This window comes from Aythya marila (assembly GCF_965140915.1).
Source record: "Aythya marila genome assembly, chromosome: 11".
Lineage (NCBI taxonomy): Eukaryota > Metazoa > Chordata > Aves > Anseriformes > Anatidae > Aythya > Aythya marila.
The window spans coordinates 1,309,805-1,333,894 of NC_139052.1; the positions used below are offsets into that span (position 1 = coordinate 1,309,805).

The 24,090-nt window shown below is 38.9% G+C and overlaps 1 protein-coding gene across 3 annotated transcripts in view; it reads right to left on the reverse strand.

The window, feature by feature from the left end:
- Positions 1-441: 441 nt before the first annotated feature.
- The window catches only part of FBN1 (fibrillin 1), a 158,501-nt gene continuing 134,852 nt past the window's right edge, over positions 442-24,090 (reverse strand). For all 3 annotated transcript variants that reach the window (XM_082768900.1, XM_082768899.1, XM_082768901.1), the window contains 21 exons: positions 23,173-23,298; positions 22,259-22,375; positions 21,725-21,853; positions 21,341-21,460; positions 20,766-20,891; positions 18,636-18,785; positions 16,206-16,271; positions 15,330-15,446; positions 14,853-14,972; positions 13,059-13,181; positions 12,495-12,626; positions 11,802-11,927; positions 10,929-11,135; positions 10,317-10,442; positions 9,985-10,107; positions 8,939-9,055; positions 8,353-8,481; positions 7,426-7,545; positions 4,769-5,000; positions 3,563-3,737; positions 442-1,711 (listed from right to left, as the gene is read on the reverse strand). In XM_082768900.1, coding sequence (XP_082625026.1) covers positions 1,322-1,711; positions 3,563-3,737; positions 4,769-5,000; positions 7,426-7,545; positions 8,353-8,481; positions 8,939-9,055; positions 9,985-10,107; positions 10,317-10,442; positions 10,929-11,135; positions 11,802-11,927; positions 12,495-12,626; positions 13,059-13,181; positions 14,853-14,972; positions 15,330-15,446; positions 16,206-16,271; positions 18,636-18,785; positions 20,766-20,891; positions 21,341-21,460; positions 21,725-21,853; positions 22,259-22,375; positions 23,173-23,298 — 3,071 coding nt within the window. In that variant the 3' untranslated portion in view covers positions 442-1,321. The remainder of the gene's footprint in view (positions 1,712-3,562; positions 3,738-4,768; positions 5,001-7,425; positions 7,546-8,352; positions 8,482-8,938; positions 9,056-9,984; positions 10,108-10,316; positions 10,443-10,928; positions 11,136-11,801; positions 11,928-12,494; positions 12,627-13,058; positions 13,182-14,852; positions 14,973-15,329; positions 15,447-16,205; positions 16,272-18,635; positions 18,786-20,765; positions 20,892-21,340; positions 21,461-21,724; positions 21,854-22,258; positions 22,376-23,172; positions 23,299-24,090) is intronic.

Consider the following 24,090-nt stretch of genomic DNA (forward strand, 5'->3'; position numbering starts at 1 on the left):
ACAACAGCTGTTGAAGTGGGGGTAAAAGAATGGAATATTTTAAACAAGTTAAAGCAGTTTTAGCAAACAACTTTGTTTTTTTTTTATTTATTTATTTTATTTTATTTTATTTTATTTTGTATAATGATTTAACATCCACTTCTGCACGTTTTGGCAATCAAGTTACTGATTGACAGGATTATTCACATCAAGTCATTGGAAGTGTTCTAACACACTTTTTGGAGCCACACAATTATTTTACAGAGTTCCACTGCTGCTTAGATTTGTGAAGGTTTCTGTATTTCTTCAGTTCTTCGTTTGCATGAAGAATGAACAAATGATAGCACCATGCCTTCAAGAAGAAATCACCTGTGCACAGATACACAACCAACCCTACCAAAAATGTCTGAAACATAAGAACTCAATTTATCATACTTTTAGCAAGAACACAAGGCCACAGAATAAACTAAAAAAAAAACTGTTTTATTGTGACATTTATGACATTGAACCCTTGTTGATATGAATGACTATGGGTACTCTTAACACATTACATAATGTCATGGTGTAGGATGGCACTGATTGTCATCTGACTTTTGAGAATGTTTAATGGTCCCTACTGACCTCAGTGCATTTTGGCAAGTCACAGAAACTTTATCATCAGGTTTGTGTATACAGTTAACAAGTAGTTGGTCTTATAAGCACCATTACAAACCCTCACATTAAGGGTATTATTAATCTAGTTTACAAATGCTTCATTGATAAAAATAACATGATTACAGTATACACACACTTAATTTACATGTAATGTATTATAGGCATAACTGAAATAAACTACTGAGCTAACTTTGGTTGATTGAAGTATTTAGACTGAATAATGGCAATTTTGGCTTCTAAGTTGTGTAAATATTACAGTGCATTTATAAATCTAGGTTGAAAATTTACTAGCACCAAATGGATATCATAAATGGCTGACCTAGTAAGTTGTAGTTGGAGAAGCAAAGTTTAAGAATTACAAAAATAGAGCTGTCCATCAGTTGAAAGCACATTCTTGTACCTCTGCTGAAATGATGATGTGTCTCAGCATCAGTGGCCAACTTCCAATGGTTAAAGTCCCAGTTTTCAAGATTCAACATATCAAGGTAGCTCAGCTACAGTTAAAAGCCTGAGAAAGTGGTTGTTTTGAGCTAGGGTATTCATCCTGTACCTTGTTTATGTAATAATATAATAGTGCTCATTCATACAAATGTACTCATGTACCTATGATATGGAGAATCTGATTGGGAGGAATATTCATTCCTACCTATCTATCTTTGGTTTAATTATTTGGTCTTTGGTTGATGAATTAATGAAGCAATATCTGAATTTTCATTTTCAGATTATCTCCCAGCTCACCACTGAGGTAGTCTTTGTCATGTTTCTCTTCAAGCTGGTTAAGTTCCTTCTTTTTATAGAGTGGAATACTAGTGATTTGTAATGAATAGTTTCCAGGCACTGGCTTCTTCTTTGTGAAATGAAGGTAACTTATCCCGTCCTTCTTATTGATTCTAAAGAAACCATCTTCATTTCCGGAGTCAATTAAATATCGGTTATGGTTTGTCAGTGTTGTGAGGGCAGGAAGCAGTTTCAGGATGCGATCTTTGTTACTGAGATCAGAGATGTTGATAGAAAAGACTGCTGCTTTCTCAATATCCCAGCTGGCAAGGCTGATTGGGGGCTCCGGCTCTTGCTGATCCTGCACAAGAACAAACAATGTTAGTTGGCTTTGTCAATGTTTCACAGGTGCCTGTGTGCGTAGTTCTTGCCCAGTGCATCTGTTACTACTGAAATAACTTTTAAAAGGACATTCTGTAACATCATCTGTCTAAACCACTCTTGGAGTGGTCAGAATAACGTACAGTCACGTATCCACTCTTCAGGGCAAAAGCACTCTCCTGCCTTCCCATGTTAGCAGAGAGCCACTCACTGAGCACTTAATGGAAATGGCTCGCTGGCTCCCAAATCCTCTGTATTCACATGTGGAAAATATGCTCTTCGGCATACACACACGAACAGAGTACACACAACAGCTCAGGGTAGTGATGGTGTGACATCATTTTACAAGAGTGTGCAGAGTCTCTTGGTTATATTTTGAATGGAATGCACGCATTTGCATACACAGACACATACTTTTTCCTACACAGTTAAGACCTGCCATGACCTGCTGCTTCTCTGGCCAGATCAGGGCAGGTCCCATCACCTTTAACGTCATTGTCACCACAGAAAGGATGAAGAACTGGGACGTCCAATGACTGTGAACACTTCTGCAAGCTGTTTACTGTTTGTAAAGTCTAAGTATAATTAGTGTGAACAAGGTTTAAGTCTAGTGACCTGAGTGGGACACTGCACTGTATGACTCAAGCAGAAATTTCTGACCTTATATTACAAGAAGTTAAAATAAGCCAACGTGGCACTCCTTAGGTAATGCAGGGAGTTTTGCTCAAGAGAGATTACAGTAACATGACACATTGTAGGACCATGCCTCTGCCACAACTTCTGCACTCACAGTGGGAGGGGTGGTGCTGGGAGCAGGCAGACTTTGGACACTTGTGCCGCAAGCACAGCTGAAGAACAAACAGCATTACAACCACCTCCGCCATATTGTTTCACTGCTGTGATCAATTCAGAACAAACCCCAGCTGGGGGAGTTACTTTAATCCCGTTTTGAGAAATGTTTTCTAAGAACTAAAGAAAAATATCTCCATACAGGATGAATGAAAAAGGGTGCTTGTTCTTCATATAAAGACAACACACGTCACTTGTCACACAGCAGACCAGTTTTCACCCAGATATAAGTGTGGGCATTGAAACCACTCACTAACTTTTGGTTGCTAAAAAAAAAAAAACAATGAAAACAGATAGGAAAGAGTACAGCTGGGTGAGCACAATAGATTTTAAGCATTTTACTGACACACAGTTACCCACTCAGAGGCAAATGGAAACTGCCACTGTCCCCAGGGACTTCCTAGTGATGGCAGTTGAAGCTCAGCCTCCTGTCTTTCCACTGGGACAAGCAGTGAGCACCACGAGTGACCCCGTTGACAGCTTCATTCGTGGGCTGGCAGCCCAGCCTGAGTGACTGCAAGGGTGTGGACAAGCCCCAGGAAGGCCTGTGGTGACAGGTCCTGCTAGGTGGGGTCCTCACCCTGAACAACAGTGCTGCCTTCCTGGCCACAAGGTCACACACATTTTTTTTATTTTTTTATTATTATTTTTATTTTTTTTTTTTTTACCTATCTGCCATCCTCTAACATCAAGAGCCTGCTTTGCTGGGGAGTGCATTAACCTCTATAGATAGCTGGGTGGGTTGTTTTACTGTTTGACGTGACAGGTAAAGATGAGGGTTGCAGAAGATGACCTTAGTCTAGTGACAGTGAACAATTTCAGAACAGCCTCCCCCCCCAGACACCTGTAGTCCAAAACCAGCTCTTTGGTCTACTTTGGGGTATATTTTTTTCTTGTGGGATTGTTTCTTGGCCCAAGTCCTTCTAAGATTGCTTTTCACGAGATAACACCAAACCCCTTCCCCCTGAAAAGGGTCAATTACCTCTGCTTCATTTGCAGTTTCATTAGTGCTTCTGCGCTTCCTTCCTCTCTTGGGATAGCCATTGATTTTACATTCATAGCAAGCTTCTGGAGAGAGAGAGTTGTCATCTACTTCTCCACTGAGTGAAAGTTCTTGCCCTTGACCTTTGCCTAGCCCCACTCCAGAAACACAGTGTCTGAGGAAGGAAGAAATCCAAAATTAATTATAGTGAGAGACATATCTTATCAAAAGCTAAATTTGGGGACTGCGAATGCAAATAATAAGCAATTATGTTGCACTCATTTCCCAGAAAAATTTTCTGCTGAATTCAACAGGCAAAAATCTCAATGAATCACAGTGCAACTGCCTCTTTGATTTCAAGACTCTGTCTCCAAGAGGCTTTGCCTAAGAGAGACCTGCCAATATTAAACAGTTTTAAAAACTCAGGTTTAGGCTCTGAGAAGTTCTTAGTTATTTCTGTCACCCAACCTGAAACACATTAAAACAGACCAATTTTCAGAAAGTGCTGAAAAATCTGAGAATTGGGGTCTTCCAGGCCAACTGAGTATCCCAAACTTTGAGTCACCTCTAAAATTTAAGCCACAGTCTTTCTGCATTTGAGTGCTTGGTCCTACATGATGCACAGCCCTAACACTCCCACTGGGGCAAGTGAAAATTGGTTTCCTTGATAAGGGAAACATTTATTTAAAAAATAATTAATATGGAACACAGATAAGAATATGGAACATGCAGGAATATAAGAGCATACAAAATTGTTGTTCCAATCAGTAGGTGAAACCTCCTGTATAATATCATTTGTCTTTGGATTTGGAGGGGGATAGGGTGGGCTTGTTTGTTTTTAAAGAGACAAGTGTACATCACAAATCATGGTGAGAGGTGTGAGCTTCCAAGGGGCAAGCTCAGGTAGCTTGTCTAGCTGCTGGGCTACGTAGGAGAGAGGTGAAAACAGTAGTTTAAAAGAGATTATTGAACTTTGTAATTGTGAGAAATTTCCTTAAACACTAAACCCATACAGCTCCCTTCTCTCTGTTAGCTCTCCCCTCCCCCATCTCTAAAACAGGCAGGTGGATCCGTCTCCTGAACACCTCCACGACCTTGTCGACCTTTCAGTGGTGACAACCCGCTGGTTCTGCTGCGCCACACCACAGAGAAGGGAGAGAGTTATGTCTCCTTTATGTCTGTTAGGTTAAAATGAGAATCCCTTACCCTTGTCCTATTCTGAAGTAACCAGGTGGACATCCACAGACGTAGCCACCTTCAGTATTTGAACAACCATAACTGCATGGGGCTTGTGCAGAACCGCATTCATTGATATCTTGGCAACCTCCACTAAACTGTTCATACTGAAATCCGGTAGGGCACATACATTTATAGCTTCCCAAAGTATTGTGGCAAGATGCTCCTCCACAAATGTGTGCACTGAGACATTCATTTTCATCTGGAAAGGAAGCAGAACATACTATGTTAACTGTTTCTCAGGCCCAGCCCAAGCTACCCCTTCAGAAAGGCTGTGCTCGACTTGCTAAACCTGCTGCCCCGTGAGATGTGCAGAAAGGAAGGGAGGACAGGGCTCGGCCTCACCCTGACTACAGCCACACAACCCAACAGCTGGGCTGCTCTAGATGCGTCATGCCACGTCTGCTGGTGCTGAGTGGAGAAGCAGAGGAGGGAACTTTTTTGTTCCAGAAACAATTGAGAAGGATAAAACATTGTACAGGTGACACTCTGGTCTAGTAATCACATGCTGATAATTCTATTCAGCATTAAAGGGAAGAGTAGGGAATTGAGCTCTGACACCTTTTCCAGGCACTGAAAATCCCTCCCTACATGCAGTTAAGTACAGGTGAAGTGCAGGAACTAGTAGTAAAGTAAAAATAAAAGCAGCTGAAGATACAAAGGACTGCCACAGTGAGACAACACTTTTCCAAACTTTCCAAGTGTGGCACTGTAGGAGTTTGAGGTCGGCTCAGGCTTGCTTACTGTAAATGGATGATTTGTTAAATGCAGTTGGTCTCTGATGTGGCAAAATCGCTTTGAAATGTTCTGAATGCTGTTGTTCTCCATTTTCTGTGATAAAGCAACTGCACATGCTTGGGTGCGTGTACACATGCATAAGAAATGTCATCTGGACACTGCATAGATAAAAACATCAAGCCCAGAGCAGCATTTCTGACCTGAGCATCCACATGAGACGGAAGTACTAATTCAGAGCATCATTGTCTCTTCCCAAACAATGTGGCTGTTCTTTCTTTGTTTAAAAGCAGTGCCTTTACTTTTTGCAGTGTGATTACAGAACTGCCTGAGCAGAGAATGCAGTCACACACAGCACGAGGCATGGGAGGAACCAAAGCATTCTTCAGTGATTATCTAAGTCTGTGTTGCAGCAACATCAGAAGTCCCTGAATACTTTATTAAATAAATTTAAAAAGACACAAACTGTTTGCAGAAGTGGGATTGCCAAGTAATAGGAAAGAAGTGTCACAGAAAAACCTATTACATGAATTTTTCCCCTGTGATATGCGCAGGAGATCTTGATAAGTATTTTAAGCACATATAATTACAGATGTTATGATTTGAACATGTGGAAAACTCAATATATTGCAACCTGGGGCTGCATTCTGTATCACCAAAGCCCAGAGGAGCTTTGACATTAAGGTAGAGTGATGTCTCAATATCATACCTAACACAGCTGAATCCATGGCAATGAAGCACACCATAAGCACTTGTTTGTGCCAGAGTGTTGCTGCACCAAAAGACATACTCTACAACAGCTGGAGTGTGGACACTACCAACTCTAGTTCCAGTATTTTGGGTGACCGGTGGAAGAAAAAAAACATGTAAAAAGGAAAAAAAAAATGTACAGGAGCCTTGGACTCTGTGCTAGCTGTGCCATCAGGTGCCAGCCTTCCTCTCTGGTGCTCTGTGCTCCAACACATGCAGCTCTGTCACGCTCAGCTCCAGCAGGAAGGAGAGGTGCCATGAGCACACAAGGAAACCAAACCTCTTGCCCTACAATGCTGGGTTTCTGCCTGGACTACCCTGTGTCCAAGAAGGTGGAAGTACTAGCCAAGTCTGTCCCCATTTGTGGCACCCAACCTAACTTTCCCTAGTGAAGTCTGGTGATTAGTATTTGTTGCACAAAGGTTGAAGCCCTTCTGTCTTTGCATTTTGAAACCGATAATCCTTGTATGAAATCTAAACAGTAGTCAATAGTCTCAAAAAACAGAATAAAAGCGTGGGCCTGGTCTGGAAACCAGGCTGGAAATACACGTAGTTAAATGCTGTCACCCAAGAAGACGTCGAAACAGCAAAGATGACTTGCAAAACTAAAAAGCTGCACTTTTTCACATTACACAATGTCCTCCAACAGTCAGAATCAGTAGTACTAAAAATGCAGGTTCCTTATTACAGGCTTATTTGATATTTTTTTTTCTCATGACAATTATTAGATTCTAATTTGACCCTAAGCTCTGCTAATTTAATTATTATTCAAGGCCACCCTATGTTTGTACTCCCCGCTTGTTCTTTTGTATGTAATAGGCATTAAGTGCTGGAGCACAAGCAAGCAAACATCACAGCAAGGGCTGCATAAAATGTCAGGAATTTTGGTAAGCATAATGAGAAGCAGAGACCTCCCTAGAGCACCACAGTGCTAACAAGCTACGGCATTTTTATGTTTCTGAAAGCAAAGAAAGCCAAACAAAGAGTTACAGAGCTCTTTGTTCTCACAGAGGTCAAACACATCTCCAGCTACCTACATAAGATGAACTTGTATGAGGCCCATTCAATGTCCTACTGCCCTTCACATGCTGCTAACAAAGGTAACATGTATTTCTATGTATGAATTTTAAAAAGTGACTTGCCAACACATTGGTTCCATTGGTAATGCTGGAGATATCCTTGCGGACAGCTACACCTGTATCCTCCAATTATATTTTGGCAGCCATGCTGACACCGGTGGTTTCCATCACATTCATCAACATCTAAAAAGGTGAGATACATTCTGAATTATGGGAGAAAAGCTCAAATTATTCTATATTTGAAAAGTATGTTACAAATAATTGTGTATATGTATAGGTATATTCAAGGATCTTCCAAAAACCCTGACCAGCACACGAACTCACTTCAGGCCTTTCAGGTTTGGGTTTGTAGCTCCACATCAAGTAAATTAGGGCAGAAAACCACCCAAAGATTAAATACAGCCACAATTTTCATAGCTACTGCATTCTGCTGTTGAGCAGAGAGAAGAAAGCCATTTCTATGTGAGACCAACAAGGCCTTCCTAAGGGTCCTAATCTCCACAGCAAAGAATTCCTTGCTTTTCCCTAAGCAAACCCAGGAATCCCAGGATATCTTTTTTCAAAGCAAACAAAACCCTGTTCCTGTAAAAGGCTCGAGGGACCCAGAGAAATATAGCCACCAGCCCTTGAACTCTTCTCAGCAGGTCACCTTGGAGATGCAAGACTTCCTGTCCTTGGTGAGCCCCTCAGAAATCCAGGCAGGATTCAACAGAAGTTCACTGAACTTATGGTTCTTAAACTAAAACATTCCAGACTAAATTGAAGTCTCCTCAGAAGATATCAGCTCTCTAGCATCCTGCAATATATCTATTTATTCAGGCCCATTAGGGGAAATTGTTATAAACTTGGATACCCCACCCTCTCTTCAGTCTGCACATGCTTACCCTGTAGGTTTTGGTGCTTACTCTGTATGTCCCTCCTTGGATAATAGTAGGATAAAAGAAGATGAAGGAAAACAAGACAAGATCAAGTTAAATGTGTTGTACCTACCTTCACAGCTAAGCCCAGTTTGATCTAGTGAGAAGCCACGTTGACATTCACAAACAAAACTTCCTGGTGTATTCTGGCAAATACCCTTCGCCCCACACAGGTTGATTTCAGTAGCACATTCATTATTATCTGAAGGAAAACAAAGCCTAAATGTTACTTTGACATGAGGCATTTCCACGGACCTAACGTGTAACTATTTAAAGGAGGACTATAGAAACAAATGTTTCATGCTTATTTTTTAAAGGAGCCTCAACGTGATGTCTAATGTGGGCCTGCAATTAACTACAGGAAAAGAACTGATTTTTAATTTTTATTGCTCCTTGGGTAAGAAAGGGTAAGGCAAAAATTACAAATCAGTGGTCTTACTGTCTAGTTCTCCCACAAGTGCAAAATTCAAAGACATGGTTTAAGAAAACAAAGGAAGGTAGGGAGGACCTCCACCTCTGTTCTGTGGGCCTGGGATCAGAATCTGGCCTGTTTCCATTTGGTTTCCCAGGAAGCTTATTTCGTCTTCTTGCTACTTTGCTTCTGGAATAAGAAACAGTAAGAAATCCCAAATCTGTGTCTACATTCTCACATCACTTACCAATGCAGGCTGTATGGTGCTGAGTGAATCCAGGAGGACATTTACAAGTAAAACCCCCAATAGTGTTGACACAAAGGAACTGGCAGTTGTGCTGCTTTGTAGCACATTCATCAAGATCTAAAAAACAAGCAAATATCTTTCATTTATGTTCCCTGGCAAGGATGTGACAGTTCATTTGGACTTAGAAGAGATTGCAAATAAATAAAGTATCAAATAAAGGCTTTTGAATCCACACCTCACTTTTCAAGCTGGCTTCCAGTACCTCTTACGCGGAACCCCACATGTTATGATGGGATTTCAGAGCTATGCTAATATTTGCGATAATGCAGGACTACAGACACCACTCTCATCTGCCTGAAAGGTGCTATTATATGTTAAATGCCTGCTCTAGATACAGTCAACAAATGCAAAGTCACAGTCTTGATCAAAAGCAGTGGCAGATTGCAAAATGATTGCACAAAAGTATTGCACTGAAGCCTGCTATAACTCCAAAAGAAATATTTAAATACTAATGACAAAGTATACTGTCATTTCCCACGCCAAGTTTAGAATTGCTGCTCAAACTTGTGTGGTTTCAGTCAGAGCTTTGGTAACAAGATACAGAAATAAATTAAAATATAATGAGCATTTCAAAATCTCTCCTGCAACATTGTCCCCTATTCAGCCTGCTGCAGAGGTGGTTGGTTAAAACTCTGTTGATGCTAGACAATGCACTGCAAACCACATCCATCTTTGAACTGCAGATCATTAGAATTATTATAATTAGCAGTCATAAAGATATATTTATCATTGAAACACATGGCTTAAATCAATATGCTTACCAACATAAGACCAATCATTTATATCATTGGTTCAGAAGTCTTTAAAGATTGACTACTACCAACCTGCAAAATGCCTGTGGTTCCAATGTTCATCCAAGTTAACAAAAAGTACCTGAAACACCAGCTCCATTCTGCACAAGCTATTTACACTATTTATTTATTTTTTTGGATTGGTATGAATTTCTGCAGGTTTTGTGTTTTTTTTTGTTTTTGTTTTTTATATACCTTTGCAGCTTCTCCCATCTTCTTGAAGGATGTACCCTTTTGGACATGAACACTGGAAGCTCCCCTCTGTGTTTTTGCAGATGAAATTGCAAGGTTTGGGGGACTCGTTACATTCATTCAGGTCTGAAATAAGCAAAAACATATCTCCACTGTGACAAACAACATTCATGATGCTTTTTGAAATGCTCCAAACCTCATAAGGAAAGACATTTTAATTTCCTCATTTTTTCAAAGTTTTTGTATTTCCTTCCACAAGCCATGCCTTGTATATAAACTTTATATGTATACAGCATAATAAATTTTATATACATACCGCATAATGAAAAACCCACCTATGCAAAGAGTGCCAGTTATGTCTGTAGTGTAGCCCAGGTTGCAATGACAACGGTAAGATCCCCTTTCATTAATGCATTCCCCATTACGGCAGACATCATGAATAACCTTGCACTCATCAATATCTGCAGTTAAATGAAGGTTAGTTCACAAGAGAACACCATGAAGAGCTGATTTTGTAAAGTTTGTAAAGTTCTAGTAGATTCTTGCAATCTGACATAAAAAAGTCCCTACATTAAAAAAAAAAAAAAAAAAAAAACACACAAAAAAACCAACACATAAAATAATGAAATATTGCCCAGATTAAGGAGAAATATTAAGTAGAAAAATATGGAATGGATCATTAATCTAACTTTCAAGCACTATGAACAAGTTTTAAGTGTAAGTAAAACAACTGGAATTGATCTACATTAGCCTCCGTAAATCAAACATCACTTTACTTACATGTACACAAGTAGTTCTTAATCTGTACCTACAGCACAAACAAATGTGAGCATGCAAATTCCCATTTGAGTGTGTGTCAATCAATGTTTAACTATGCAAAAAGCAAGATTTTCTAACATACTACTCAATAAATTGCATAAGACGGTGTTTAATAGGTAAATTGGTACCTGCTCCATTAGACATATATCCTCGACCATGAGGACAAAGCTTCTTAAAGGCCACAGTGCCTGGGAAGGGGCAGACCTCACAGTTTGGCCCCCAGCCTCGGCCACCATCACAGCAGCATTCAGACTTGGTGACAGAGTTCCTGTTGCTTGATCCGATTTGACACATACTTTGTAAGACTTCAGTGAAGCAGTAGCCTTCCCTGTTGTCTGGAAGACAAATTATGCATCACAGAGAATACTAATGGTGATGACCTCCATAGGGTCATGAGATATTAGGAATTTAGTTAGAAATATAAAAGAAAGGGCATACTTCACCCTGGGACTGTGGAACTGAGAGTGAAAAACTACCAGCAGTAAGAAAGAGAGCACGATGTCTAAGGGAAACAAAGAAGACAGGAAATTTAGCAAAAGGTGGAAGACAAGTTACATTATGCTCATAAAAAGATACACTTCAGTTTGATCCCAGACAAGAAGGGCTGGCTGAAAATCAGAACTAAAGAAAAGGCAGAGCAATTCCAAGCTGACTGACACCACCGAACAGTCAGCTTGCACAGCAAGCCAACCCAACCTGACTAATCAAAGCAGTTAGCAAGTGAACAAAGAAGTTGCAAGAGGACACCTACTTAAAAAGGCCCCTTCTAGAAGGAATGTAAATTGAAACACAGGTTTATTAACTGTTACATTTCTAAGTATAAGCTCCTGAGTACTTCCACAAAATGTAGTAACTCATTAAGCTGTGAAACAGCCTCAACCAATGGTCGCCTCTGAGTGCCAAAAAAAAAACACCTTACAACCACAGATAAAGTGACTCCCAGAAAACAGAATTTCTGCAATCGAAGTGATTGTTCATAAGGGTGTTACTGTTAGACTTACCAAGGCATTCTTTCTGGCTGTCACTGACGCTGAATCCCTCATTGCATTCACATCTGTAACCTCCCACTGTGTTTACACACCGGCCATTCTCACAGATCCCAAGTTTGGTCTGACATTCATTCTCATCTGTGTTTTCAAAATGATATGAGAAAAATCATGTCTATTACTGGATTGAAGCAGGTTATAGAAGTTTACATGGAGTTTTTAAGCTGGGCATTCTGCATTGTTAAACTTGCATAAATATTTTTTTTAAAATAAAAATTCTCTTTATTTAATTTTCAGAGGAAAAAGAGCTGACCAGCTCACAACGTTATATATTTTGTTACTAAATTTTCTCTGCAACATACTTCTCACTGGTTTTCAAAACTGTTCCCAGTTATAGCTGTACTTCTTAATGCTATCCAAAGTTTTAAACTAATTCAGGATCTACACTCATTAACAGAGATAAACAAGCTCACAGCAGTAAGTAGGAAATCCAAATTTCCTACTTACTGCCCAGATGTGTGAACACCTGAACAGTAAAGGGACACATATGGCACTGGTGGATCCACTACGCAATCCACTACTGGTGGATCCACTACGCAAGTAGTTTCATAATTCTTCTCTTGGGTTCTTTAATACTTTGTTAAATCCAAAATCATCTGCTCTGCTGAGGAACTGTCTGTATCAAGAGCTTCAATGCTTCACACTTACCTACACAGCCTTCCCCATCTGGTCTGCGCTGATAACCTGGTCCACAGATACACATATAGGTACCTATTAGGTTTTTGCACTCCATCTGTTTTGAGTCACAGTCATGAATGCCTTCTTCACACTCATCCTGATCTAAAACACAAGGTTTAGACATTATAGTATAAATAGATGCTCCTGAAAATTCACAATAGTAAATACTGACTTTGGAATTTTAATTCTAATCAAATTCTACACACACTTTTATTATGCAAAACTATATACAAGATGTAGTACAGACCAAATTCAGTTCTCCCACATGCCCTTTTTACTGGGGCAAGACAAATCCATACCATCTGAAGTGACCTCACTTTATGTAGATGTATAAGATTTCAGGCAGGATAGGGCTGATACAATCAACTGTGTAATGCAAACTGCAAGCCATAGAACTTCATCCCAAATTCCTTCTGACTTAGTTAGTTCCTGAGGTTAAAACTCTGTACCACTACTGCAGTGAGTCAGGGCCCTACCCCTGCAGGAACTTAAAATCATTATCTTGTAACTGTGAGAATCTGGTAGGAGTTTTACCTCTGCACATTCTCCGGTCTTCTCGCAGAACGTACCCCGCAGGGCACTTGCACTCATAGGATCCGTAAGTGTTCACACAGCGGAAAGCACAGAGCAGAGGGTTCTGAATGCACTCGTTGACATCTAGATTCAGAGCAGCAAAGGCCACATGAAGTGAAAACATGCTTTTGCAATATGCAGCAGACTTGAACATGTAGGCTTTATTTATCGGCAATACCACAGAACTCCGTTTAGCAAGGGCTAAATTTTAATTGTTGAGGACCCACATTTCTACTCATTTCTGTAGAGAAGCAGGCACCAGACATGCTAGGATGTTTAAAAGATACCTGAAGTTTCAATATCTTCAATAGCAAGCAGCCTATAGAAATAATTTCCAGATCTCTGCTGCCAAAATACCATCTAACTTAAAATTGCATCTTTTCCGCTTCTAGGCTCAATTTTTATGACTGGTTATTTTTAAATTCTAGATTCACTATTTCAAATTCTTCATACACTGAATTCCATAAAACAATATTCTCACTAGAAACATGATTTTGAAGTGCATTTACATATGCTCTGGGCTACTAATTACTGCTACATAACAATGTTTATGCACTTGCTAACTCCTCCTCTGCAATTTGAGCTTTGAACCAAGTTCCACAGGGAAGTGAATGAAGCTCTAACTGTATATAAAACTAACATGAGCTGACATAAAGATAGAAGCGTTCTTTTGTATGAGCTTGCAAACAACTAGATTGTGGCAGATAATTTAAGAACAGCTGTGTCAGGTCAGATGACAGTGTCAGAATGTCCTAGGACATTCTTCTCTCTGACTATAATGGGAGGGGAAGAGTATTGAAAATAAAACTCATACCATGTATGCAGAGATCTTTCCCCTGATACAGCCTCCCAGTTTAAGGACTTCCACAGCCAAAATCCACATCCATACTATCAAGTTTAATTTCCATTGATGGATTACCACACAAATTTGTGCAAACTCTTTCAGGATCAATTTATACTTGAGGCTTCACTAATGCTCTGCAGCAGAGTTCCACTACTTAAATAAGTACTATGCATACAAAAATGTTTTCTTTGGTTTGTCTAACATGTTCCTTCTAGTTCTGGTACCTTCACCAGTTGTGGCTTTATAAATATAAATCATTTAATCATATTTACCACACTGAAATATTCTAGTCTAACTAATTTTCTGTGTGCTCCTTCTATAACCCTGATCTTCCTTATTCCTCCCTTCTTTGTGCACTTTCACTTTTTTATGTCTGAAATGAGAGACCAAAGTACAAAAAATATTCAATGTAGGGGTACCATAGTAATTTTATATGGTACTGTGTTTACACTGTCTGTTTGCTCCCTTTCTTTCCTTAAAAACAAACAAACAACAACAACAAACAAGCAGTCCATTTTCTACTTTCACTTTTGCTTAACATTTCAGAAGTCACTGACAGTCTCTCTTTACTCAAGGGCCACCTGGGAGGTGAGCAAAACCCATAGAAACAGTAAACAGCATTTCTGGGGACTGTTCTGGAGAGACCATACTCCCAGATGCTCCCTTCTGGGCGATCGTTTAGTAGATAACACCTGAAAGCCTGTTCACCCAATCTCCAATAAGAAAAAGGTTCAGTTCAAGGTGAGTACGGGAAGGAGGAACTTGCTTTCCCTTTTCAGATAAAGACACATTGCTCCAAACGGCTGTATTTTACTTTTTAAGCTGCTTTACTCTCGTCAGTTGTTTCTGAAATCAGGAAACTGTTTCAGCACACAACTGCAATGACTGTCCTTAACATGTAGGAGTCTCACCTTCACACGTCATCATTGGTCCAGGCTCAAATCCATCAACACAGGTGCATTCAAAACCTCCCACTACATTCCTGCAAGTTCCATTTCCGCACGGATTTCCAACAGCACATTCATCAGTATCTGCAAGCAATTAAATCAAGGCAAGAATACACAGTTATTCTCAAGTATAAGGTATAAAACTCTATGTCATCAATATGCAACCAAAAAAAAATAATACAAAATCCAAGAACTCACTTAAGTTACTGCATTACAGTCACAGAATTCTGTCATAATTTGAGAACACTGGAGGTTTTCTTGGCCAAACCCCCATCCAGTGGAAGACCTACTTGGAACAGGTTGCACAGCCCCTGCCTAGTCAGGTTTTGAACATCAGCAGGGATGGAAACTCTATGTTAGAATAATGTATCTCCGTTATGTCTTTAATGCTTAACAACTCAGCAGATTCTTTAAAATGGAAGATGAACCAGCTGTACTTACCCACACATTGAGTTTCCTGTAGGATGTAACCATATGGACATTCACAGCGGAAAGACCCATCTGTGTTGATACACTGCCCAAATTTACAGTTATCTGGATCAAGGCACTCATCCACATCTGAACCAGAAATACAAACAACACATTAAGAGCAGTTTACTTCATGTGGTTTTAGACTTCTCCCAAAGAACAATGTTGTTTTGGCAAGAAATATTCCTGAGATCACAACAAAAATACAAATATTTGAATTTTGATTTACTAGGATGAGAGCAAAGAATTCAACTTACAGGCTGGCTTTCAGAGTACAAAAAAGAAATTCATTCTAAACATCATATAAAAAAATTGTCTGGGGAGGAAAGGCATAGGGAGAGGAGTACATATGAAAAATAGTGGTCATCCACTGCTCCTTAAATGAAAATTTTTGCCAGGGAGGCTGAAATGTGTTGGGTGAGAACAGAATGTACTGATGGCATTTGGGAAACTGTGGTTTGTACTTCTGGGGCCTCTGAACAGGCTACCCATATTCTTTAAGAAAAGGCAGGTATGCTATGTGATCCATTCTCTAGATTCACAGAATCTAGAATCTTTCACAGAAGTTTCCTAGTAAATTTGCTCAGCTTAAATTAAAAAGCCAAAGGTTTTTTAACTCTAGTTAAAAAAAAAAAAAAAAAAAAAAGTTAAAAGTTAAATTTCTGACATAGGACATATTCAGGCTTGAATTTAAAATTAGTATAAATAAATGAGAAGAATTATAGAAGTTTCCAAAATTTGTGTATTTGGAAATAGTTGCAGAGATGTTATTCTCAATTTAAACTGAGAACGGATTTTGGGTATAAAATGTCATATTGATACAACAGCATTAGCAGTTCAGGCACTTACCCAGTCTTGCATCACCAGGTCCAACAAGGATGCCTATTCCAAATGGACAAATCTGTCTGAATGCCTCTGTGCAATGGAAAGAAAAAAAAAAAAAAGTTCAAAGCACATGATAAATTCTGTCTTGGAGATCAGCATTAGCCATAAGCTATGCAATCACTCATACCAAGTCATCCTTCTCATGGTCAGATCCAGAAATTTAGTATGTACAATTTAAAATGCATAATTTACTTTAGTCTTATATTAATGTGAAAACTGTATGCTTACTTTACATTCCACCTGATCTCCAGTATGTATATATGTAAAATTCTGTGAATAATCAGCATCGTTCAACTTGCTTTAAGGAGTAAAGTAACGCAATATTTCCACTTTAAAAGTATCAATAACAGTGACTGCATTCATTTTTATTGTAAATTGAAGACTTCCTACATTTTCTGAACAAAATACAATCTCATTTGTAGTCACTAGTTAGTAGCAATAGTCTTTTTTATAAGTAGGCTAAGAGTATAATTTCTGGGTTCAGCTTAGAGTGAAGTTACCACCCAGTTTCTAAATCCACAAGGTTTTCTGTGCAGTTTTTGAAGATTTAAAGATGATGTAAATCTTTAGAGAATGAGTTGTTCCCAATTTTTTTGTTGCATATGGCATGTAGTTCCTTACCTATGCAAATCGCCTAATATATTCTGGGCCTTACAGTAAACAAGAAATCATACATTTCCACTCTTTTGGACCAAATTACAATGAGGATTTTGTAATCACAAAGGCTCTTCAGATTCATAAACTACTTTTGGGCCAGACATGCACACACACAAAAAAAAACAACAAGTCTTTCAAATTGAAACTAGCTTTCTACCTCTCTTCTCTAAACTGTATCTTCAGCAGATGGATGGACACATGCCTGTAATTCAAATCATCTCAATACACTGCTGAGCATCTATTCACTACTAACCATGCTCAGAACTCTTCATAAGATACAACTTTTATTTGAAATTGCAGTAGGCTGCAAAGAGGCAGTAAAAAAAAAGTTCAGCAGTAAAATCCAATCTTAGCCACAACAGATGTTATATTTTCTTTCGTTGAAATACATTAGCATACTGTTGCTGAGGTTGAACAAAACTGAGCTAAAATTGTGCTGAGCACACTTGCGCTGAAAATAACAAAGTGACTGGCATGCTGTTGCTCTCTGATTGGGAAACTTATCCCTGTGCTACTCAAAACCCACCTACTGCCCAAGCCTTCAGAAAGAGACTTGTCTATATGCTTGAGTTTACTAGCCTGTATAAGATGGCATGCAGTGGAGAACACGTAAAGATAACAACCAAGTACTTATTTAAAAACAAAACAAAACAAAACAATGGAAACACAACTAATTCCAGTGTCCACAATATGTCAAGACATAAATTTCCCTCACTCTGATATGTTAATACCATTTCTCTTTCAAAAGATAAGAAAAATGCCCTTGATCTCGTCATTTGAGAGCAGCCTGGACTGCAAAAAACGTTATGTGCTGACACTTCAAGGAAATGTTGTGATGTATATCATGCTTTTCCAGCTGACTGGTTCAAATGCTCCTGGGGCAACTGAATTAGATTTGCACAGGCATTATGCCTAGAAGGAGTATTGCAACTGGCACATTTGTTTTCTCTTTTCTTCTCTTGGTTTTTGTGTGGATTGTCTGCAAAACATCTACATGACATATTAATGAAATGAACTGTATTAATGTATTCCTGAAACTAGTAATGCTGTTAACCGCATTTGTCAGTATGAATTAAAGTGCGTTCAGCAAATTGCACTACGATGGTACAAAGGCCTGTTGAGTTGTTTGACGCTTAGTTACTCACAGTCTTACAGAGGATACTCACAAAAGAAAGTATTTCTTTAGCAACAGTCCAGGAAGGCTTTCCTTCATAAGGGCCTCCGTTTTGTCATTCTCTGCTATTTTTGCAAGTCATTCACATTGAAAAGATTGCCAAACAGATTTTTTTTTTTTTTTTAAATAATAACATGAAGTCACAAAATTTAACATGGTGGTTCAGATGAGGAGCTAATTCTATTGTGTTTTTTGTTTGTTTGTTTGTATTGTTTGTTTGTAATTTAGATTTCATCTTTATGGCACCCCTTCCTGTACTTGTAATTAGATGAATTCCATTTGCATCTTGCAGGTATTTCCACATACAGCCTCCTACCTTCCTACTGCAGTATGTGACACCTCCAGAGCAAAATACTCACCAACTAATTATACTAACAAACCTATAAGGAAACATGGAATATGGTTGAGAGATGCTTTTTGAGACCTCAAAGGCATCTACTTTAGAGATAGCAATGGCAACCTCTGGAAAAATATTTTTCTTAATTCCTTCTTATAAGAATCACAATCTTCTTTCAGTTCTGAAAGGCTATCATGATACTAAGGTCACCTAGTCAACAACACACCATCTGCTTCCTCTGGGCAGAGTTCACAGGGATCTCCCCACCCTTGTCCTTTCAAGGCACAGCAACACTCTTGTTTGGAGTGGTTTCGGGACTTCGGCACAGAACATTTTCCATCTTCAAATTTTGTAAAGCAGTAACTCACTCTCAGATCTGCATAGAGAAAAAGTTGTTAGTCTAACTTTGGCAGTTTTCACTTAGAGAAGTTAGTTGCAAAATTACATGAGGTCTCCCTACAGCCCCCCCAGCAAAGCACCCAAATTCCATCTGATTTTAAAAAGGACCATTATTGCCTCTGACAGGAGAGGCTCTGATGGGAACGCTCTGATGAGGGAGAGACTCCTTCCATCCCAGTAAAGGAAAGCTATGGGATAGAGTGTCCTATCTCAGTCAGGGAAAAGGAAAAGATTTTCTCATATTTCCAGCAGAGATGAAAGGGCTGTACTCCCTTCCTATCTTCACTCCTTTTTGTAAAAAACAAACATTGACTTATTTATATTTCATTATGAGTAAGAATCACTTAAGTCAAAAGATTTGAGTAAACTTGCAATGATAATGCTGTGTAGTATTAAACTGAGGGGCAATGTACAATAGTGCTTTCTGTATAATTCTTCCCAGAGGTACATGGAACAAAGAAAACTGGCCCTGTGGCACTACATTTTACTGCTTTAAGCTGGGTAACAAGGATGCTGGAGTAGGGCTGAGATCAGAGACCACAAGCATCCAGCAGGCAGAAAGCTGGCAGCTCCCTGGCTTGGCAGGGGAACAGCAACAGGCCAATTGTGGAAGCAGCTGCTCATCCAGTTTTCTGGCTGCAGCATCAATGCTGGGCAATGTCCAGACTTTACAAAACTCCTAGGTAATGGGAAGTTTTAAACAAAAGTTTGTTTTGCCCGAGATACTTGAAAAAAACAGTCTTCTTCAGTGGATGGGGAAAAACACAGTTCTTAAGGTTTGTTCACACAAGTATGCATTTTCCTCTACTATTCCATGTGAAACAATGGTTGGCTTTTATAAAGAAGAAGATAAAGCTGCATACTTTTTTTGTGATTTTGTTTCTTGTTGTGTTTTTGTTTTTTAGTGTTTTTCCCTACCTGGAGAGAACAATAACCTCAGGGTAAAGAAATCTCATTTATACAAGCTACAAAAACACAGCTAAAACAGCCATGCTACTTTCTTGAAGTTGAGGCAAGTAACTATGCCAAACTGCATGGTGGTTTGGAGACCTGGATGAATGTTTACTGCAGGTTCCACAGATTCATTTAGCCCATTGTGAAGTGAAGAACTCACTATGGTGTCAATAAGCATCACCATTATGTGCCAAGCATAACTACAGAGGTCCTTATAGAGGTCTTACTCATCAGCAGTTACCGATGTGCACACTGTGTATGGGACATTTAATGATATATCTATTTAATAATTTCCAAAGTATTTAAAATAACTCACTCCCTAATTTGCTGTGCTTATTCTTTATCCACAGAATAAACTAACCTGTGGCTTTTCATTACTAGATGTTCAGTTCTCAGCATTTGACCTGTCTCAGTGCCTCTGAACAGTGTATGTACTAATGCCTGAAGCCAAAAGGAGCTTCAGACTTTTTTAAGTAGATGGGTGCTTATCAGCCATGCCACACCACTTGCAAATGTTTTCCATCTTTTTTCCATCCACACATTTGCGTAGAGGAATAGTGTATAACAAATGCTATATAGAATTTGATAAGTGCTAAGAACAGCCTTATTCCTGGAAATGCTGTTTGTAGCACTGCACTGCAGTAGTCTCCCATGTTCATGCTTCTACACCATGTCAAACATGTCACAGTCTATACAGAATCTAGGTAGCCTCAACATTTCTTCCAGGGGTGCAAGAAAGGGCTACAGGGCAACATAATTTTCTCACTTAACCTGGTGCATTTAACATAATCTTCACCTCTTTTATTGAAATGTTCTCTTTGATGACAAACAGATGTTAGAGCAAGACAGAACCTGGCCACAGCTGAAGAATTACCATGTTTTTCTTGTGAAAAACATTGTTTGAGTCCAGAGTCTCCTTATTATATTAGAAACAGGCAGCTAACAAGGCTTTTATAAAACAGAAAACAAATTCTGAAATGCCAAAAAAAAAGAATAAAATTACCTTGGCATCGCCTTCCTGTGGAAGACAACACAAAACCTTCTGGACACAAGCATTTGAAACTGCCTGGTGTGTTGCTGCATGTGCCCAGGGCACAAATTTCTGGCTGTTCTACACACTCATCAATATCTGTAAGAAAAGTAATTACAGAGATGAGAAATAAAAATGTCTGCACTGGCAGATGTACAACATAAAATACAACCTTACATCAACAGTGATATCTAACAGATTTGAAAACACTAATGCCAATAGAAGAACAGACAGAAAGAGGGATGAGAAATCCAGGCACAAAATCTACAGTTAGTTTTCAAAACCTCATGTGGTGGGCACGCCTCAGCAATGTACCATCAGCCAAACAGCCTGGGATCAGATTTTTCTTGGGATCTGATAGGGTAGCTCAGGTTCAAATAAAACTGTGTGAGATTTTCTGAGAAGCAAGTGACTTATCAGTTGCTACAGTTCAGAACTGCATACTGCCACAAAAGAATAAACATTACGTATGTTTAGATGCAGAGAACAGTGGTAACAACAGTGAGTAGCTAGAAAAACAAACAGATAAAGGATTGGTCTATACACACCTTCACATTTGTCATTTTGCAGGACATATCCAGGAGGACAAATGCATCTGAATGACCCATCCAAGTTCTGGCACGTGCCCGGTGAGCATTTTCCAGGATCCAGTGCACACTCATTCACATCTGAAAGAAAAGAGAGACAACAGCAATTATTTCAAATATGTTATCTCCACAAATCTGCTGTAGAGGATGCTTTACTTTTGATTCCATCAAACTAACGGTGGAACTTTCCAGGAGCAGAAGTGTCTTCATCCACTTGCTTTTCTTCAGCTAGCTATAATGACATCAGTTTGACAGTTCTCTCTGACCTCCTTCACTTTTCACTCAACACTGTCATTTCAAGGTTTGTTGCACTTTCTTTTTTTGACCCTAAAAGAAAGTACTTACCAACACAAGTCCTTCCATCCAGAGCCACCTCATAGCCATCATTGCAAAGACACTGGAAAGATCCAATCGTGTTCACACACTGACCATTCCTGCAGAGCATCCCATTTCCACTTGCACATTCATCCACATCTAAAATAACATTGAAAGATACATGAGAAATACTTGCACCAAGTACAATTGCATAGATAAGATTTCTGTTTACACTACATCGCACAGTAACTGAGAATTCATCAATAAACCCTTGTTTCAAATGAAAGTGAGGGAAAAATACTCCTATTGGTCTACGTTATAAAATTGTCAAAGTGAGAGTTAAAAAGAGAATGGCATATTTCACAAGAAAACATTTAAGTGCTTATAGAAAAGCAAGAAGTTTACAATCAGAAGCCTTTTCAGACCAAAGAAATAGCTTTTTGTCTTTAATCACATAGACCATTCAAAGTGCAATTTTAACACCATAGAAATGATGGTACTAATGTTAATTTTATTAGAAGCAGAAAGTCTTAGAAACACTTAACTGGTCTCAGCACTCCTTACCTATACAGTCATTGTTATGTGAGAGGATGAACCCCAAATTGCAGCGGCAATTGAAAGAGCCAATGGTGTTTCTGCAGGTTCCATTGCCACAGGCATCTCTCTCACACTCATTGATATCTACAAAGGAGAAAAAGCAAGCAGCAAGAATTTTAATCTCTAATGGGGAAAGGAAGGCCTGGAGCTATCCCACTGGCATGAGAAATAATCTACTGCCAACACAGAGCAAATAGAAGTAAAAAAGATTTTCCTGTCTTCCAAAAGGAAGATTTTACATGGGTTTATGTATTTGATAGCAACATATGTAAAAATAGATCAAGTGTCCAATGATAATTTATTCTCCTAAATCTATTTTGTATCTATCTCACCCTCCCCAAGGGATTTCTAATTTATCTTTGATCATAAACATCCTGAAATCTCATCCTATCCACAACAGATCTAAACTAACAGCTACAAATGGGTTAAGTACAGAATTTCCTTCTTTATGAAGATGCCTCTGTTTCTGAAAAGGGCACTTTTCTGGCAGGAAATCTACCCTTCGCTTATTCTATTAACGAGTAGGCTGTATACAATTTCTGTATTGCAATATTCATCTATTAGATTTCTTGTCTAAGGAATAAATGAGACAAAATGCTTCAGAAAATTCTAACAAGGAAGGAATATTTTCCTGAGGAATGAAAGCATCAACAGTTCATTAGACAGGATATATATTTTTAAAGGTTCTATCTACAGTAACGAGATGTTCTTCTTTCATTATCAGCTTATCATCTCCATTTACCAGGTATGGTGTTTTCACACCATTGCCAGTGGTAGATGGCTCACAATCAGTTCTTAAAGGGCCACTCCTTATGATACAGAGGATCGGCTTCCATTAAGATAGTCATTAGTCTAAGTACAACTTAATTGGATATACTTGCCTATACACATTGTTCTGTCATCGTTGGTCTTGAATCCGTTGTGACAAATACAGTAAAAACTTCCGACAGTGTCAATACACTGCCCATGGCTGCAGATATTGGGAATTTCTTGACATTCATTCCGATCTGAAAACAAAGAGGCACATTGAAAGTTAAGGCCTCTAAACTACAAGGCTAGAAAGATGTATTAGCATCAACCATGATATTTAGAATTCAGTGCAGGTCTCTAATTTAAAGTAGTATTTTTAATTTATTAATAAGAGAAACATTACTAAATAAATCTCTGGAAATGGGTAATTTGCTTGTAAACTACCTTTACAACATTTGTGGAGCTAGAAAAAGTCTAGTGTAAAAATGATATTGCTGAAACACGAATTCTTGCTGAAAGGGAATCATGTCACTAAATTGTGATTTTCAAATCACTGGATTTGAAAAGCAGATTTAATGACATGAAATTGTGTCAGGAGATTTCTGAGTGTTCTACATTGATTTCACAGCAGATGTGAAAGCCTCACATATATATATTTATATCACAGTTTGTATCCTTCTCGTGAAAGCAGCTTATTGCTTTTAGCCATGTTAAGCGCAATGCTGCTTAACTGACTTACTGAAATCATACAAAACTGAGATTGAAATAAATCCTACGCTCTTTTCACTGAGCTTACAAAAAGATAAAAATGCATTAAAATATTAGGCACTCTGCAGAGATAAAATGAGCACAAGTAGCACCTGTGTCTTATGCAATGTGATGGTCCTGAAAATCAGACAAACAAGGCATGATAAGCTGTCCTGGATTCAGCTGGAACAGAGTTAATATTCTTCCTAGTAGCTGGTATGGTGCTGTGTTTTGGATTTAGGATGAGAATAATGCTGAGAACATGCCAATGCTCTGGTTGTTGCTGAGCAGTGCTTACACTG